This window comes from Armigeres subalbatus, chromosome 3 (genome assembly GCF_024139115.2).
Source record: "Armigeres subalbatus isolate Guangzhou_Male chromosome 3, GZ_Asu_2, whole genome shotgun sequence".
NCBI lineage: Eukaryota > Metazoa > Arthropoda > Insecta > Diptera > Culicidae > Armigeres > Armigeres subalbatus.
In genome coordinates, this window is record NC_085141.1 from 415,710,352 (window position 1) to 415,730,330 (window position 19,979).

Below are 19,979 nucleotides of genomic sequence, written 5' to 3' on the forward strand. Positions count from 1 at the left end.
CCAAACAACTTTGTAGCATACGACAGTTCTCCATATTTCTCAGATTTCGTTAGAAGTAGCTTAAGGGGGAACACAGATTGGCAACAAACCACTACACAAAACCGGTTTTTTATTAATGGTTGCGGTTGTGTTATTTATCGGTGTTTCACTACCACAATCACAATTTCCCGAAGAACGGAAAGAGACAAACGAAACACCGCCGATAGTAAATCGTTCAGAAAGCTCTTTTCATTGCCCATTTTTTCTTGAGCCTAAATTAAAAAACTAATTTACTTTAACCAAAATCAGGACGCACCTTGAAATTTTCTAGATAGTCAACCCTATTTTCGGCAGTCTCCCAGACGCGTCAAGAGGCCAACATGAAGAAATGTCTAGAGTAGAGTGAGTGTAACCCAGTGCTATTTTTCTGGTGTTCTGGGCTCGCATCCCGTTGCGGTCTTAACTTTTTTATAAAGGCACACTAAAAATTTTCGCGAAAAATGAGCGAGGCGTAAAAATTATGTAACGAAAAAAAAACATCAAGTAGAAACGATTTTCGTTTATTTTTCAGACCTGCTCTAGTGAGTGATGTTTCTCGCCACAGACTCCGAAAACAGATTCTTATTAGGCCCGAAAATCGCTTGTTTTCGACGAAACGAAAAGTACGAGCCCTGCAAAAATTCATCAGAACAACAATATTCATGGTTGTTTTTTCTTACGAAATTGCTGCGAAAATACTTTATCGACAATATGATGATATCAACAAAAGAGGATAAAGTGACTACAACAGAATCAAACTAGCTACATGGCGAGTGAGCGTTATCCACCTTATCTCTGCTCCTTGCTTATTTCATGTAGGCAGAACGATTTAAGTTGATGTTTATACAATTTTTCCGTTTTATGAATGGATGTCATAAGAACGATACTATTATTGTTTCAGTCATATTGCAGGATTGAAAAAACAATATTATTCGTTTGAATAAAGCAGTGAATCAGTGTTGAAACAACAATGCCCTCTTTGTTTGATGCAAGAAACGAAACAGTTGTTTTAATCGTACAAGACTCTTCTGCGTGTATGGAAAACTCTTCAAAATTTCAACAAAGAATTTTCCGGAAATTCCACTAAACCTTTTCAGAATTTCAAGCAAGCATTGCAATATCATCAGAGCGCAAAATTTTAACTTTGCTTGTGCAAAAATATTATCCCTAATCGATGAGCGCGCTGGAAAGATATTATCATTCGAGCATCTTATGATGATACTGATAGTCAGTGCAGCTTGGGCTATGTTCACGTTGTGAAGGTGTGCTACAACAAGAGCTGTGAAAATCTGTGTATCCAAGGTTTTGTTTTTCGGAAATTCTTTATCTTGCTCATAGGAAATTCTTCGGAAAATTGCCAACGAATGGGAAAGGGCCGTTTGGCCGAAAATCATGGCCGAAATCACGGAAAGATATTTCGTTATAAATGAAGAATGGTTTGACCAAAAATTTCATTTGGCCAAAGCGACAATCGACCGGAAAAGCCGTTGTCTCGGACATGTTGTTTTACAGAAATAGTCGTTTGGCCGGATGAGTCAACAAGCCGAAAATGACGTTTGGGTCGTAATGGTCGTTTGGAAAAAAGGACCATTTGGACGAATGGATCATACAAACAAATGGCCTTCGTATATACATTGACATTTTCGGCCAGATGAGTCTAATGATTTATTCGGCCATCTTTCGGTCAAATGGCCCTTCCTGTCGTTTGGTCGAAAATTATTCGGCGAAAAGCCATTTGTTCGAATGCCGCTTGGCCGAATTACACGGTAAGACGAATTCCATTTGGCGGAATTAAATGTTTGTACGAAACAGGCATTGAAAAAAATCAGATCATGCGTCTCGACTAAATTCATGCCAACTTGATGCTCCACTGGGCCTGATCGCTGATGCTTTCTAGATCGTTGAAATTTGGCGTTCGTTGATTCAATGTTTAAAGATCTTCATCGCTCACCAATGGGAGACAACTGAGCGAGGCAAATCACTTGGTAACCTAACAATGAGTGTAGTTGATACATGCTGTTAGAAAAATCTTGTCAGACATTAAGAAAATTAAGTCCGCTATGAGAATGGAACTCTGATACACTGCATGGAAGGCTTTGATGCTTTCTCTCCTCCATCCCAGCAACTTGAAAGCAGAGTGAATAAAGCAGAACACCTGATGTCTTCTTCTCTTCGTTGACATTACATCCCCCACTGGGACATCGCCGCCTCGCAGCTTAGTGTTCATTGAGCACTTCCACAGTTATTAACTGCGAGGTTTCTAAGCCAAGTTACCATTTCTGCATTCGTATATCATGAGGCTAACACGATGATACTTTTATGCCCAGGGAAGTTGAGACAATTTCCAATCCGAAAATTGTCTAGACCGGCACCGGGAATCGAACCCAGCCACCCTCAGCATGGTCTTGCTTTGTAGCCGTGCATCTTACCGCACGGCTAAGGAGGGCCCCTAAAGAACACCTGATGTGTTTTGGTTTTATTCTAGTAGAGCAAGCGTTTGGCTTGACGAGCTCTGTTGTTCGTTGTTTACGCTGCAAGGCTGTCCACTCACTGGCATAGGATGCTATGATTGAATTAGATCAATGCTCGTCCGCTTCACTCACGCTTTCAATGTCCGAAACGATTGTTGGGTCAAATTTACACTAGCAACCCTTTAGGCTGAGACAGTAGAAGCATACGTACTAGAACGCTAATGGCGCTGTAGTCAATAAAATTATTTTTCCAAATTAAGCTTCAATAAGCTTTATTTGGCCATGAATGATGCATCATGTTGTAGTACATGTTTGGTTTCATTACCAACATTGCACTATGGTCCAGAATACAGATTTACGCGGAAAGATGCATTTTATGCCGAAACTATATTTTTAGAAAAAAAAACTATTGTTCTACAAAATTGTTCGAAAAAGTAAGGCCATCATTATGGTGCTACCAAAAAATAGGGTGGCCAATAGTATAAAAAAAATTGAAAATATTTTTTTTATTTCTCGGAATACTGACATATTATGTTCTACAAAGTTGTAGCGCAGCTTATTCCAATAAATTTTGCTAAAAAAGCTTTTTTTGTAGCTCTTAAGTTGGCTGATCCAGAGCAATTTTACCTAATTGGGATAGGGTGCCCCTAAAAAAAACAGTATTTTTGATCTACTTTTCTTGTTTTAGATTTCTCGAAAAAGTCGTAGATTTTTTATTTTTCATTTTTCGCGAATGTCATCTTCTGAAGACTTTCGGAACTTTTCAAAACGCGTGTTTTGCTATAATAACATCGTCTGTATCTTCTTCCGTTGGCGAGTTATATCAATTTACTTGAGAAAACATGACTTCAGTAAAATTAAAAAAAAAAACTTGAGACAAAAAAATAACATATCTCCAATTTTTTGACATAAGAATATGAATTGCTCTTTCAAATGCTGTGTAAAAATATTTTTTGGTCTGCCCTAACCGGAGAAATCAACTTTTGAAAATAATGTGATTTTGACAAAGAATTATAACTTTTGATCGAAAAAAGATATTGAGCATATTGACCCACCAAAAGTTGCATTTTTTAAGCTCTTAAAGTCACCCGAAGACGACTTTTTCGAGAAATCTAAAACAAAAAAAGTAGATCAAAAATACTGCTTTTTTGAGGGGCACCCTAATCCAATTAGGTAAAATTACTCTAAATCAGCCAACTTAAGAGCTACAGAAAAAGCTACTGAAACTGTATCTTGAACCATAGTGCATTGGTTTGACATTTGTAGTACCGGTACTTTGGCTGCCAAATCGGAGTAACCAAGATGTTAGTCACGCGAACAGGAACGACATTAGCAATCTAATACTCTTGAATCAACTGCTGAAACTGCCGTTTGGCAGAAATAATCGTTTTGACCAAAATGTCGTTTTGTCGAAAAGATCATTTAGTCGAAAATGCTGTTTGGTTGTGGCTCCTTCTGCACCATTTGGCCCGAAAATGACCTTTCTCCGACACTTCAGGCCGGACGTCCATTTTACTTAAATGACCCTTTCTGTCAATTGACCTATTCGCCCCCGTAATGCTGGGAAGACACCTTTGCGTGGTGTATTACGGTGTAAGATCTACCACGGTCATATTGTCAGCTACAGGCAAATCCTGACCCAACGAATACCTTCCCCAATATCCAACTCCGTGGTACTTATGAGGGTGTCGCTGAGTCGGGGGCCTCTCGTTAAGTAAGTACTACACCAACACTTCCTTCCCTCCCAAGTTACGGTGAAGATGGGCGTGGCCAGGAGTAGTAATCCTCATGCTTTTGTGATTTTTATCCTAGATTGAAATCAAGGACCACACCCACCTTGATTTCTGATAGCAATCTGAATAAGGATTTCAAAAGAAAAACATGAGTATCACTAGTGTCCAATCTACGAAGTACACCGTAACTATGCTACACTACTAAAAATCCACACATATTTATTGGCAAAAATCCATAGATTTAACTTATGATGTATATCAGCGCACACATAACCATTCTCCACGCGAACTACTTATAAAATATATATCCAAATAAACTTTATGTGTGGTCTCGAATTAGCAGTTATCCAATTTATGTGTGGTTCTATATCGATTATATTAGGGTGGAGCTATTGCAAAAAATTATAACGGCGACACATATATCTTATATAGATATTTTTGGCAGTGTATGCTATGTCTTTCTGTCAATTGACCTAGGGGAAACCGCCAAATGTTGAACGGCTAAAATTCTTGCCTATTGTTGAACGCCCATAAGAAATGCACGTGCGTTCAACAATAGGCGAAGAAATTAGCCGTTCAACATTTGGCGAATTACCCTATTCGGGCCAACAGATTTTTAAGCCGTTTCGGCCCAACGACATTTCCGACCCATATGTATCTTTCGCCCAAATGACATTTTCGGCGAAATAACTTTAGACTAGATGGGCTTCGGCTAAATGGTTCGTTCGGCCAAATGGCTTTCTGTCAAACCACCATTCTCTGTTCAAAAATTTTATTACGACGAGAAATTCTTTAGATCTCAACGGAAACCCTACAACACGATATAAAGTTAAAAAAGCGTAATCCTTCAAAGTTTGCACTCAAACTTAGTTTTTTTCTTTCAAAGAAATCATTGGAATTTTCCAAAAAAAAATTCAGCGGAATTTCAACCACGAATTTGCATCGGCGTGGAAAATCATAGATCAGCGGCGTGGCAAGTTTTAAACGGCAGGGCACCTATTCAAAATTGTCGGGGGCGGCGGCAGCGTACCCAAAACTGTCGGCAGCGGCGCACACTTCTAGCTGAGATGTTAATGTATAATCACACGCTGGAAGTAAATTACTCAAACCCCACAGCAAGAGTTTCCACAAATAAGGTGCTTAAGTTCGCATGGAGGATCGCCTTCCATGAAGGGAGGTCGTGAACCCCAAAAAACCAAAACGAGCGGAAAAGGAAGCCGCAAATAAAACGACTGAGAGCGGTGGCTAAGAAGGGTAACGAAAGGGCGCACCTTTCAATGGCCGTAATCGAAGGGACATATGCGAGGCAATTATTGTCAAAGCCGAGGGCAAAAGCTACGCCGCCGTACTGAGGACCATGAGATGTGATAAAAAAAACCCGTCCAGTGTCGGGGCTTGGATGAAATAACCGAAGCCGGAGACCTGGAGGCTGCACTGAGAAATCAGTGTGGCGTCGAAATCCAGGATATCACGATTCGCGAGCGGAAACGCAGGTTACCACATTCCAAGTACCCTTGGCTGATGTCAAGAAGGTGCAAGATGAAGGCCAAGTTGAAGGTGAATTGGTCAGTATGCCCGATGATGAGCATAAACCAACAAACTCAGGCCTGCTTCAAGTGCCTTCATTTTGGACATATGTCTATAGCACGCCTTAGCGGCTATGGGGTCTCTCGACCTTGAATCCGTAAACGAGCGGCTTAAGCGCCACCTCAATCAACATTGAGGGCCGCCCGTCTGTTTTTGTGCCCGGCAAGAATCCAAACCTCAGGGCAGGTTTCTTGAAATAATTCAGTGGACGAGAAACGCACTAGCAAACCCGAACGGTTATAAAGATGACCGTCCCACGCGTAAATTTACGATGGCTAGAGATCGTCGTTCGGTTAGTCACTGTAGCTCAAATTAACTTAAGTCGTCTGTAAACATCAGGACCAGTACCTGTCAAAAGTCGTGCGTGACGTCACTGTGCAATGGAATATTGAATAATTTATACACAAAAAGATCTAATGAACATTGAACCATAACTTGAAAACAAGATTTACATAACAAGAACCAATATCTATTTCATTCATTTACCGTAATCATCTATTATAGTTCTATTTACATATTTACAATAGCCATCATGCTACATGTCTTATGACTGCAGGGGTCCATATTGTAGTAGGGTATGCCGGAGCTGTGGAGCTGAAGAACACAAGGCTCACACCTGCAGGCGGCACCGAAGTGTTTGATCTACGCTCTTGGCGTAGACAACAAACACCCATCTGGTGAGTTGGCCTGGCCGGCTTCCAAACGGGATCGGACATGCAAGTAACACAGTTGAATCTCAGGCAGCGCAAGCGTTACTACAACAGTCGATATATGAGAACAAGACTGATGTTGCCCTGCTGGAAACGGCAGTTGGATTGCGGACAAGTCCAGAATAGTGTCAATCTGGACATGCGAGAACTACCCAATCCAGGAAATATTGAAATCTCTTGAAATATGAAAAATCTCTTGACGATCAGGGCTTCGTAATATCCAAAGTAAACGGTGTTTACTTTTGTATCTGCTACTGTTCTTTTAGATGGAATACAGAGCAGTACAGCGCAGCGCACTAACTTGTCTGAAACCATTAGTAGTAGCAAGTAGTGGACTGAGGATCTCGGTTTGCTAACGCCAAAGGTAATATCCTACTAGAGTCGTCTGTGGTCTTGTTGAATGAGGACCAGGTATCTACGTTCAGAGGTCCGAGAGGTGAGTCATGTATCGATATGACCTTTTGCAGCGCCGGATGGACGGCAGAACCTGGGAGGGTTCATGAGGGGTACACTTCAGGCGACCAACAGGAAGTACGGTTTACGGTCAACTAGCTTTATGTACCCGGCCTTGCTCGGAATTGACAGTTTGGTTTGCAGTTTTCTTTTACAATCGGAAAATGATAAAACCAATTGGTCAACAGGGTAATTGTGTTTACTTATTCATACTTTATCATTTGATTAAAAGAAGGCTTTTGGAAACATTGACTGATTTTGAAGAAGGAATTGTGGGTTTGAAAGGTCTTATTCCGGGCAAACGTCTATTTCTAAAGAAGGAAAAACATTCATCGATGCCATTTTCCGGGCAACGCATATTTTTAAAGAAGGGATCACACCAACCATTGCCTTATTCCGGGCAAATGCCTACTTTTAAAGATGCAATCACATCCACCATTCAGAAGGAAACTCATTAATCATTGCTTTTCACTGGGCATACCATTATTCCGATGAACAACAATACCCAATCCCAATACCCCCTCTCCCATTCCAAAAGTCCCTTCCAGCCTCACTATAATTGTTTCCTTTGGGTAGGGATTACGTGTTTACGTGTTTGGTTTGAATTGACCTATGCGATAAAAAGGTATACTAAACTGTTCGGTTAATAAATATTCCCTCTCTCTCATTTAGCTATGGCACTCCTACCCAGTCTGATATAGTCTTCCTTAGACAGATAAAAATTGATCGATAACTAAGCAATAGAGATGAGTGACGTTAAGCGCTCGCACACTAATGTGCAATTCGTCATGTATAAAAACATGTTTGTTTTCTATCTGCTCATAACCTCAAAAATGATCGGGTCATCACAATGATTTCAAAAGAGTCCAAAAATATATGGAAATATACTCATTTTTACCCAATCTTTGCTGAGTTGCACCATCTAGGAGTGTTTGTTTTCCTTTTATCGCCACTCACACATTCGGACGTGAGAATCTCAATACCCCTCTCCCACACCCTCCTTTTAAAATTACTTAACCTCATCCCTTAAAATCGCTTCCTTAAGACAGACAATACTTGATACAAATTTGGTTCAAATCGGTCACGAGGCTCAGGATATACATTGAGTTGATCGATTGCTAAACAATACCTCTCTCCCCATACCCTCCCTCTTTTGTAAAGAGCATCCCTAATCTCCTATCGTCCCTTAAGATAAAGAGTTTGTGTTCCAAATTTGGTTGAAATCGGCCAAGGGGTTCAGAATTTACACAGAATTGACCGATAGCTAAGCAATACCCCTCCCCCATTTCCAAAGAGCATGCTTAATCCCTTATTGTCCCCTTCTTAAGATAAGGAATTTGTGTTCAAAATTTGGTCGAAATCGGCCAAGGGGTTCAGAATTTACACTGCGTAGATCGATAACTAAGATATACCCCTCCCCCCATACCCTCCCCCTTTTCAAAAAAGCATGCTCAACCCCCCTATCATCCCCTCCTTAAGATAAAGAATTTGTGTTCCAAATTTGGTTGAAATCGGCCAAGGGGTTCAGAATTTACACTGAGTTGACCGATAACTAAGCAATACCCCTCCCCCTTTTCCAAAGAGCATGCCTAACCCCCCTATCGTCGTCTCCTTAAGATAAAGAATGTGTGTTCCAAATTTGGTTAAAATCGGTAAATGGGTTCAGAAGTTATGCTGGAACATACATACAAACATACATACAAACATACAAACATTGAGTTTTATATATATATATAGAAGAAGATTATTCACATTTCAATTTTTTTTCACCAATCTTGGCTGTGCGAATCTCTGTTTAAGTTCGTTTGCTGAAATATCAGTTGAATGAAGGTATGATTACGGCGGCATCTTTGAGTGCCGCAGTATACAAATTACTTTTTCAGCTGATATATCAGCAGAAAGTCACGAACCGAGCGTGCGGATCTCGGCAAAAGAGTCAAAGAATGTCGAGCGGAATTGAGTATGTACAAAAGATATTTTAGTTACTAGATAAAGATTGTCGCTGTCGTCGCTGTCCGGAACATCTTTTGCTGGCGAGGATAGGGGAGCTAAATGTCAAAGAAGGAAAATCCATACGATTTGACAGGTATGTACCACACATGTTTCGGACAGCAGAACAAAGGGAACAGTAGCGACAATCTTTATCTAGTAACTAAAATATCTTTTGTATGTACCCTTAATAGAACAACAAGGCGGGTCAATACAGTTAGGATGGCGTACCTCGAAGTTCAACCCGGAACTTGTAGAGGAATCATTACGATGGAAAAATCGGACTTTTGGCCTGAGCGGCGACGAGTTATCCTGTTCTGACACGAGCTCGTGACGTAACAATGCCAAGGAGGACTAAGCTAACCGGTTCATTGGTGGACGAACACGATTGCTGATCTTCGTAGGTCCTGTCTTAGAACTAAAAGAAGATTGCAACGTGCTAAAACCGAGGTGGACAGGATCGATTTTTTTAAACTACACACTTAACTCAGTTCACCGTATTCGGTAATTTTTACCGAAATCTCAACAGCAGAACTGTTCGGTAATTTATTTTACAGATTTTTTGTAATTTTTCCCATTGTTCAACTGTCAAAATCACCGAAAATCAGTTAAATTATTTACCGAACAGTTCTGCTGTTGAGATTTCGGTAAAATTTTACCGAATTCGGCGATTTATTTTAAGTGTGTACGAGATCGAACGTAGTAAGAGAGCTTGCTTGAGAACTTATCAAGCAAATGGAACCAAATTTGGAATGTGGATGTTTTTAAAGGTTTCAGTACTCATACAAATGAAACACAAATTTTGAAAATAATCATAGGGACAGATAGTTCTATATAAAAAAACATGACCCGCTTCTGAACGTTTGTGTTTCTCTCATAATCATGCTGCGATTATGATTTCTTTACCATAAGCATGAGATGCAAAATGGAGCATTCCCCCTAAATGAACATTGGTAACACAAACAAAACAAAATCTTTTTAAAAGAGATTCTAAAATGTTTACATCTATTCTTCCACCACTAACATTTGCGTCAACAAGAATGGAATCAAGTTTCAATGGAATGAATTTTACGAGTTTTACGCATTGCTGTTTGGTTAATACTATTAGCTGAAAAGTATTGCGATTTTGCCGAGCAAGAAGCTTTTTTAAAATTCCGTATATTTATTTTGAAGAAGAGATGAAAGTTGGATAAGTCTCGTTTGAGTTCAATTTAAATATTAAAGAAGGAAAAGATGTTGAGTTACGGAGTTGAATATACTGATTGCAAATATAACACGTTACTTAAAAAAACTTTTTATACTAGATTCAAATGTTGGCTAGAATTATGGTAGACAATAAACAATGATTATCAGACAAATATATAAAGCTCTTTTAGTGGAATGTATTCAACCGTCTAAGACGAATTAAGTACTCTCCATTTAATTCCACCAAATAATTTTCGTTAGCTTTGCAGATACGTATTTCGACGACCACACAGTTGTGGTCGAAATACGTATCTGCAAAGATAACGAAAATTAATTGGTGGAATTAAATGGAGAGTACTTAATTCGTCTTAGACGGTTGAATGATTATCACTTTAATCTCTGAGCTAAGAGTATTCTATTTGGGCTTCTGTTAAATATACAAATGGTTGAAGCCTTACAATTCAACTATGGAAATATATCATAGCTCTGACTGTTTGAACATAATAAAGGTAGAAATTAATAACTGTGGAAGTGCATCTACAACATAAATAAAATAAATAAGAATGAATAAATAATTTGAGATCCGTCGACCAAGTCGAATCAAGTACGAGACACTGAAGACGACCTTACTGTTGAGGTCGAAATACGTATCTGTCAAGGTATAATCAAGTGGTGGAATTAAATGGGATGGTACAAACTCGTCTTATGACAAGTGACAAACTAAATTGTTTGAATTCTCTGAATGAGGCAAATCACGCACCAGATGTCGTTGCAATGGACGGATTAAATATTTGAAAATTAAAAACTTTCCAGTAATTTTAGGCCCACCTCAGCCATGCGGTAAGATAAGAAACATAATTCAAACCATGTAGAGGTTTCAACATGTGAGCTGCTACCTGTCTGATCACCAACACTAACCAATAATTATAAATACCTTCCAGTAAAATGAATTTAAAGCGCAAGCCATACCGTCAGTTTTCCCTTATTCACATCATTCACAGTGATCATTCATTCAACAGCCAGCAAGTCAGCAGCCTCACTGTGTATAGCCGCCAAATCGTCTTTCGCGTTCGCATTCGTTCAACTGAGGTACAAGGAAATACAGCATTTTTATTAGATTACCAGCCAGTCATAGGCCTTTTCCGTATACAAAGGTTTGGATCCATAAATAAGTTTATAGTTTGTTTTTGAATACGTGGCTCTGCGTTTGATGTTTTAGTTTTTGCAAATCACAGTTTGATTTTTTTTACAAATAGAAAACCAAAGCAGATGTATTGTTTCATTGTTTGTCGCATCACGTTCTTGAAACAATATTATTTTTAGTTTCCATTTCCAGTGTGTGAAATCTATCGCTTCCAAGATGTGTAACTGCGCCACCATCATTGTTTGGTAATTATCGTTTACTTATTCCATTTCGTCTTTTTTTTGCTACGGAATTCGCGCACTTTTGCAAACGCGGAAATTCTACCTGAAGTGCATAATCTTCGTCCAAATAGAATTCTCCAGCGTTCTAATGAGATTCTGAAACACGGCATCATTTTCCACCTCAATCTATTCTGATTACATTTGCAGCTCTATTCTGTTCGCCATCGCGATCGCCGTTGCCATCTACTATGGTGTGTTCAACGTCGATGAGTCAGCGCCGCAGGTAGGCGATTTCATCAAAAAGACCGGAGACTCGATCAAGCACGGCGTCAACGAGGGTGTCAAGAAATTCGACGACTGATCACCGTGGGTCATCGTCGTCGTTTGCGTATTCCGTTATCTTCAATGAACTCACCATCAGCGAAATGTGAGTGATTCTGTTCGACTGTGGGTTTGATCCAAAGTTTCACTTTTGCACCTTTTCTCGTTCCAGGCGACTGACGGGAATCTTTATTTTAGAGCATATGACATCACACGAAATGGAATCTCTTTTGAATCTTCTTTGATTTTTATGACAAACTTTCTATTATTTATTAGTATTTTCCCAGTAATATTAAAGTTAATATTTGGAATATAAAAATGTTAAAAATTGTTTTTTTATGCTGTAATGCATTTTACTCGGGATGAACGATTGCTTGAATTAGAGTTTACCTCAACCCTTTATAAGCCAGTGGCAAATAGGGTAGGTGTACCAATCTCCGTTATAGTTAAGAACAACTATTTTTTAAATATAAATAAAAGGCATGTATAATGGACTAGTGCGACAACTGGTGCTATGACCACAACTGGTACATCTACCTGTCGTAGCCTCACAAATCCTTCAATCAGCGGAAAATTTGTCTTCAACTCAGAAAATTGGAAAGCATGCTTACGCTCCAAGAAAAGAACACTGAATGATCATAGTTTATTTTCACCATAGGTAGGGTGACCATATGGTATCCTAAAGGAGGACATGTCCTCCTTTTTCATTAAAAACCAGATGTCCTCCTTTTGCGCTAAAATGTCCTCCTTTTTAGAAATTTTGGGAAAGCTGTTGCATGAAAAACCATTGCTAAAGAAATTCTAATTTAATAAACAATAATACAGCAGAAATCCATTTTTGTAACAAAACGTTGCACACGTTTGCGTTTTTTTTAATTCTGAAATATACAATTAATATAAATATCGGAAACGAAGTGCTTGAGTTACAGAAATACAAGTGTAAAAAGTATCAGATGGTAGGAATTGTAAGGAATGGATTAGGAAAAAAGAATGCAAATGCTTCTTAAAAATGTCTACGATTAAACACCCTTCAAATGGACTTTTAAACGCATCGCCCATCGCATGGTATGCTTCTTGAATATGCGAGGCTAACAGCAACCGCCTTGCCATGCCTAGAATGGAATACAAATACATACCTAAAACTAATCTGAACTAATCTGTGATTCTTATAGGGATTCAAGAAAAAAAAAACTGGACATCTAAGCATCTTGTATTCGGTCCTTATAGCACATAATGTTTGGTAAGTTATCTATTTAAGCAAAAAAAAATAATCAGAATTGTAAACTATAAACATTTCTTATTTAAATTCTGTGGAATATCGTTGATAGTGCCAGCATAATAATATTCAACATTTGTTCACTTCTGATTCTAAAACTAGTTGAACTAGTTAAAACGCGGCTACAAAGCAAGACCATGTTGAGGAAAATTTGTCTTCAACTCCGAAAATTGGAAAGCATGCATACGCTTAAAGAAATCATTTTTTATTTTCACCATTCTGTCAGCCTACTGAGATTGAATTTAAAATTTCTTCTAATTAGCTTCTTAGTATGCTGGCATTTCAAATGGCTACTACGATTGAATTTCAAATACGTTATCATTTTTTTATTGTTGTCATTTTGAAATATTTTAATCATTTTTTTATCATGAAATAAGACGTTCCACTTTATCCATAAATGTAACCAAAAAATACGAATGCTTTTTTTCCGACTTACTTTATTTCCCACAATATTCACCGTCTCTACTCTTTCTATTATTTATTTATTTTATTTATTAATTCAGACTAAGGCCGAAGTGGCCTGTGCGGTATATAAGAGTCTTCTCCATTCGGCTCGGTCCATGGCTACACGTCGCCAACCACGCAGTCTACGGGGGGTCCGCAAGTCATCTTCCACCTGATCGATCCACCTTGCCCGCTGCACACCTCGCCTTCTTGAGCCCGTCGGATCGTTGTCGAGAACCATTTTCACCGGGTTACTGTCCGACATTCTGGCTACGTGCCCGGCCCACCGCAGTCGTCCGATTTTCGCGGTGTGAACGATGGATGGTTCTCCCAACAGCTGATGCAACTCGTGGTTCATTCGCCTCCTCCACGTACCGTCCGCCATCTGCACCCCACCATAGATGGTACGCAGCACTTTCCTTTCGAAAACTCCCAGTGCGCGTTGATCCTCCACGAGCATCGTCCAGGTCTCGTGTCCGTAGAGGACTACCGGTCTAATGAGCGTTTTGTAGATTGTCAGTTTGGCACGGCGGCGAACTCTATTCGATCGGAGCGTCTTGCGGAGTCCAAAGTACGTATGATTTCCAGCCATGATGCGTCTCCGAATTTCTCTGCTGGTATCATTTTCGGCAGTCACCAGTGAGCTCAAGTACACAAATTCTTCTACCACCTCGATTTCGTCACCACCGATGCAATCTCGCTGTGGGTGGCTTACATTGTCTTCTCTTGAACCTCTTCCTATCATGTACTTCGTCTTCGACGTGTTAATAACTAGTCCACTAATAACCTATCCAAAACCAATCCAAATCCAATCCGAATGCAATCCAAATCCAATCCAATCCAAATCCGATCCAAATCGAATCCATTTATTTATTTATCATCAGACTAAGGCCGAAATGGCCTGTGCTGCACATAAAAGACTTCTCCATACAGCTCGGTTCATGGCTGCACTTCGCCAACCACTTCCAGCCATGATGCGTCTCCGAATTTCTCTGCTGGTATCGTTATCGGCGGTCACCAGTGAGCCCAAGTACACGAATTCTTCAACCACCTCGATTTCGTCACCACCGATAGAAACTCGTGGTGGGTGGCTCACATTGACCTCTCTTGAGCCTCTTCCTATCATGTACTTCGTCTTCGACGTGTTGATGACTAGTCCAATCCGTTTAGCTTCGCTTTTCAGTCTGATGTAGGCTTCCTCCATCCTCTCAAAGTTACGTGCCATGATATCAATGTCGTCGGCGAAACCAAATAACTGGACGGACTTCGTGAAAATCGTACCACTCGTGTCAATCCCTGCCCTTCGTATTACTCCCTCCAAAGCGATGTTGAATAGCAGACACGAAAGACCATCACCTTGCCGTAACCTACGTAACTACGCACATCACCCGATCCATCGTCGCCTTGATCAACCGTATCAGTTTATCCGGAAATGCGTTTTCGTGCATTAGCTGCCATAGCTGGTCCCGATCGATTGTATCATATGCGGCTTTGAAGTCGATAAATAGATGATGTGTGGGCACGTTGTATTCGCGGCATTTCTGCAATACCTGACGTATGGCGAACACCTGGTCTGTGGTAGAGCGTTCACCCATAAATCCCGCCTGGTACTGCCCCACGAACTCTCTTGCAATTGGTGTTAGTCGACGGCATAAAATTTGGGAGAGTACCTTGTAGGCGGCGTTCAGCAATGTGATTGCGCGGTAGTTGCTACAATCCAGCTTATCGCCCTTTTTGTAGATGGGACACGACACCTTCCATCCACTCCTGCGGCAGAACCTCATCCTCCCAAACCTTGGTAATCACCCAATGCAGCGCTCTAGCCAGTGCTTCACCACCGTGTTTAAACTAGCTCTCCTGGTAGTTGGTCACCCCCAGGGGCTTTGTTGTTCTTCAGCCGGGCGATCTCCTCCTGGATTTCCTGGAGATTCGGAGCCGGAAGTCGCATGTCCTGCGCGCGTGCTCCTAGGTTCATTACCATACCGCCACCGTTGTCTGCCATATCGCCATTCAGGTGCTCTTCGTAGTGCTCCCGCCACCTTTGGATCACCTCACGCTCGTTCGTAAGAAGGTTCCCGTTTATGTCCTTACACATATCGGGCTGTGGCACGTGGCCCTTACGTGAACGGTTCAACTTCTCATAGAACTTTCGTGCGTTATTAGCGCGGTACAGTCCCTCCGTCTCTTCACGGTCTCGATCTTCCTGCTGGCGCTTTTTCCTCCGGAAAATCGAGTTTTGTCTGTTCCGCGCCCGTTTGTATCGTGCCTCGTTCGCCCTCGTGCGGTGTTGCAGCAATCTCGCCCATGCTGCATTCTTCTCCTCAACTAACTGCTCACATTCGCCGTCATACCAGTCGTTTCTCTGATCCGGAGCCACCGTGCCTAGTGCAGCGGTTGCAGTGCTTCCAATGGCGGATCGAATATCTCTCCAGCCATCTTCAAGAGATGCTGCGCCTAGCTGCTCTTCCGTTGGGAGTGCCACTTCCAGCTGCTGCGCGTAGTCTTGGGCTAGTCTACCGTCTTGTAGCCGCCCAATGTTAAGCCGCGGCGGACGACTCTGACGCGTGTTGATCACCGTCGAGAGTTTTGAGCGCAGACATACTGCGACGAGGTAGTGGTCGGATTCAATATTCGCACTGCGGAAAATGCGTACGTTCGTGATGTCGGAGAAGAATTTACCGTCGATTAGAACGTGGTCGATTTGGTTTTCCGTTACTTGATTAGGTGATTTCCATGTGGCCTTGTGGATATTCTTACGGGGAAGAAAGTGCTTCGGACTACCATTCCGCGGGAGGCTGCAAAGTTTATGCATCGTTGGCCGTTGTCGTTCGATACGGTATGCAGACTATCCGGTCCGATGACCGGTCTATACATTTCCTCCCTTCCTACCTGAGCGTTCATGTCACCGATGACGATTTTGACGTCCCGCAGTGGGCATCCATCGTATGTCTGCTCCAGCTGCGCATAGAACGCTTCTTTCTCATCGTCGGATCTCCCATCGTGTGGGCAGTGCACGTTGATGATGCTATAGTTGAAGAATCGGCCTTTTATTCTCAACTTGCACATCCTTGCGTTTATTGGCTGCCACCCAATCACGCGTTGGCGCATCTTTCCCAGCATTATGAAGCCGGTTCCCAGCTGTGGTGGTGCCACAGCTTTGGTAGAAGGTAGCCGCTCGATGCCCGCTTTTCCACACTTTCTGTCCTGTCCAGCAGATTTCCTGCAGCGCTACGACATCGAAGTTGCGGGGATGTAATTCATCGTAGATTATCCTATCGCAACCTGCGAAGCCTAGCGACTTGCAGTTCCATGTTCCAAGCTTCCAATCGTGATCCTTGATTCGTCGCCTAGGTCGTTGCCGATTGTATCGAGTCGTATTATCTTCTATGTCGTTCGTAATAGTTGTTTTTAAAGGCGGCTTATTGGGCCTGCGCAAACCTCCTGTCTCGTCGGAGGGCCGTCGTGTCAGGGCTGTTTAGCGTCCCACCTAACACCAGGACTTGGGCTTGTGCGCTTTGAGCGGCATACGGTCGCTTTGGCGGAGCCTACTTGCGGATACATGCAGCTTTTTATAGAGGTTTAACAGGGCCCACTGTCAAACCCCACCACATCCTAGGCGCCACAACTCGCAGATGGCCTGGGGAGGGATCGTCAAGCCCTTGGACATAGTCCCTGCTGTAGCCTGTGCAATACATAAAAGTCTTCTCCATTCAGCTCGGTCCATGGCTTCGCCAACCACGCAGTCTACGGAGGGTCCGCGAATTGTCCTCCACCTGATCGATCCCTTTGCCCGCTGTGCACCTCGCCTTCTTGTTCCCGTTGGATCGTTGTCGAGAACTATTTTCACCGGTTTACTGTCCGACATTCTGGCTACGTGCCCGGCCCACCGCAGTCTTCCGATTTTCGCGGTGTGAACGATGGATGGTTCTTCCAAAAGCACACAGCACTTTCCTTTCGAAAACTCCCAGTGCGCGTTGGTCCTCCACGAGCATCGTCCAGGTCTCGTGTCCGTAGAGTACTACCGGTCTAATAAGCGACTGATAGATAGATCCTGCCATGATGCGTCTCCGGATTTCTTTGCTGGTATCGGAGGTCACCATGTGAGCCCAAGTACACGAATTCTTAAACCACCACGATTTCGTCACCACCGAAACAAACTCGTGGTGGGTGGCTTACATTGTCGTCTTCAACGCAGAGATGCCTCCTGAACAGAACAGTTTAGAAGTTTTGAACTCTGAACAAAGTTCTGTGTGCACTGGGTTGGTACGCAAGCAAAAATGATCATGGTAACGAAGGTTCCCTAGATTTGAAACTACGCAAAAACATACGAGCATGCTTGATTTCTATCGGTTAGATCATACCATACGATTTACCTTCTGATAGAACTTTCGTGCGTTATTAGCGCGGTACAGTTCCTCCGTCTCTTCACGGTCTCGATCTTCCTGCTAGTGCAATTTCCTCCGAAAAATCGAGTTTTGTCTCTTCCGTGCCAGTTTGTATCGTGCCAGTGTTGCAGCAATCTCGCCCATGCTGACTTCTTCTCTTCCACTAATTGCTCACATTCGCCGTCATACCAGTCGTTTCTCTGATCCGGGGGCACCGTGCCTAGTGCAGCAGCTGCGGTGCTTCCAATGACGGATCGAATATCTCTCCAGTCCAGTCTTGTAGTCGCCCAATGTTAAGCCGAGGCGGATGACTCCGACGCGTGTTGTACACCGTCGAGAGTTTTGAGCGCAGATATACTGCAACGAGGCAGTGGTCGGATTCAATATTCGCATTGCGGTAAGTGCGTACGTTCGTGATGTCAGAGAAGAATTTACCGTCGATTAGAACGTGGTCGATTTGGTTGTACGTTTCCTGATTAGGTGATTTCCATGTGGCCTTATGGATTTTCTTGCTGGGAAGGAAGTGCTTCGGACTACCATTTCGCGGAGCAAAGTTTATGCGTCAATGGCCGGTGTCGTTCGATACGGTATGCAGACTACCCGGTCCAATGACCGGTCTATACATTTCCTCCCTTCCTACCTGAGCGTTTATGTCGCCGATGACGATTTTGACGTCCCGCTGTGGGCATCCATCGTATGCCTGATCCAGCTGAACGCTTCTTTCTCGTCGTTCGGTCTCCCTGTGAGAAGGGCACGTTGATGATACTATAGTTGAAGAAATGGTTGTAACCCAATCACACGTTAGCGCATCTTGCTCAAAACAGCTTTGGTAAAAGGTAGCCACTCGATGCCCACTTTTCCACACTTCCTGTCCTGTCCAGCAGATTTCCTGCAGCGCTACGACGTCGAAGTTGCGGGGATCTAATTCATCGTACATCATCCTGCCGCAACCTGCGAAACCTAGCGACTTGCAGTTCCATATTCCAAGCTTTCGATAGTGATCCTTTATTCGTCGCCTAGGTCGTTGCCGATTGTATCGAGTCGTATTACCTTCTATGCGTTCGTAATGGTTGTTTTCAAAGGCGGCGCATTGGGCCTGCGCAAACCTCCTGTCTCGTCGGAGGGCCATCGTGTCATGTCTGTTTAGCGTCCCACCTAATACCAGGACATGGGCTTGTGCGCTTTGAGCAGAACACGGTCGCTTTGGCGGAGCCTGCTTGCGGATACATGCTGCTTTTTATAGAAGTTTAACAGAGCCCACGGTCAAACCCCACCACACCCTAGGCAAGCACCACAACTCGCAGATGGCCTGGGAAGGGATTGTCAAGCACTTGGACATAGTCCCTGCTGCCCTCTGGGCCATGATTCAGATGAGATTTGACTCACACATGATTTGAATCGCCGATGAGATATGAGAATTTGAAATTTCACCAACGCTGATCGTGTATTAAAGAGTGTTGTCGTGGATTCCAGGGGTTCGGTAGGACCCACTTCGGGATGGCTGCATCATCTCATCTTCCATGTGTGCACGAATACAGTCGCGATTCGCTGGTTGGGCCACGACCTCAGCCCAACTAACGAATTCGGTTTTTTAGTTGGGTCAACTGACAGCCATTTGAACACGTGTATTTCGACTTCAACATCACAAATGATCAACTCTTTAGATAGCGAAAAGTTACCTCATGTTTTTTTTTTTCAAACGTTCCTTTCTCTGTGTAAATCCTTTCCTCCATATGAAACCCGTTAACCTGTCCAAACATCAATAAATTATCCATAGAATAATTGGATGTATGAAACGGCTTTCGGAAATTTGCCGCGTACCGCTTCAAATAGTCGCTAGATGGTTGCGCAGTTGAGTTGGTTCTATCAGCACGAGGAAAGCCCAACGCTTGCGCGCACTCGCTACGATGATGGATGATCACACGCTGCCGTCGCGACGCCTACTGCGATGATGGTTGCAAGTCGTTTCCAGCGACTGCTTCTATCCGATCGATCCGTTGTTCGTTTGTCGAATGCCTGCCCGCCGCTGCTTGGCAACAACA

The 19,979-nt window shown here is 42.6% G+C and overlaps 2 protein-coding genes across 5 annotated transcripts in view; both read left to right on the plus strand.

Annotated features, from left to right (window-relative positions):
• The window catches only part of LOC134227249 (uncharacterized), a 133,896-nt gene that overhangs the window by 53,952 nt on the left and 59,965 nt on the right, over positions 1-19,979 (plus strand). The window lies entirely within an intron of this gene.
• On the plus strand, positions 11,077-12,160 carry LOC134224255 (uncharacterized). 4 transcript variants are annotated; one of them, XM_062703579.1, is made up of 4 exons: positions 11,077-11,235; positions 11,483-11,535; positions 11,719-11,938; positions 12,005-12,160. In XM_062703579.1, the coding sequence occupies exons 1-3, from the start codon at positions 11,092-11,094 to the stop codon at positions 11,870-11,872; spliced, it is 351 nt and encodes a 116-aa protein (XP_062559563.1). In that variant the 5' UTR covers positions 11,077-11,091; the 3' UTR covers positions 11,873-11,938; positions 12,005-12,160. The 4 variants fall into 4 exon arrangements, 1 of the variants encoding a protein (XP_062559563.1); XR_009982878.1 differs by having other exon boundaries at positions 11,125-11,235; positions 11,470-11,535; XR_009982879.1 differs by having other exon boundaries at positions 11,130-11,300.

Excerpts from the sequence above, each read along its gene's own strand:
- LOC134224255 (XM_062703579.1), top strand. The coding sequence starts at position 11,092 with ATGAATTTAAAGCGCAAGCCATACCGTCAGTTTTCCCTTATTCACATC. Across the intron at positions 11,236-11,482 it reads TTCGCATTCGTTCAACTGAG|TGTGTGAAATCTATCGCTTC; the intron begins GTACAAGGAAAT and ends TTCCATTTCCAG. Across the intron at positions 11,536-11,718 it reads TGCGCCACCATCATTGTTTG|CTCTATTCTGTTCGCCATCG; the intron begins GTAATTATCGTT and ends TTACATTTGCAG.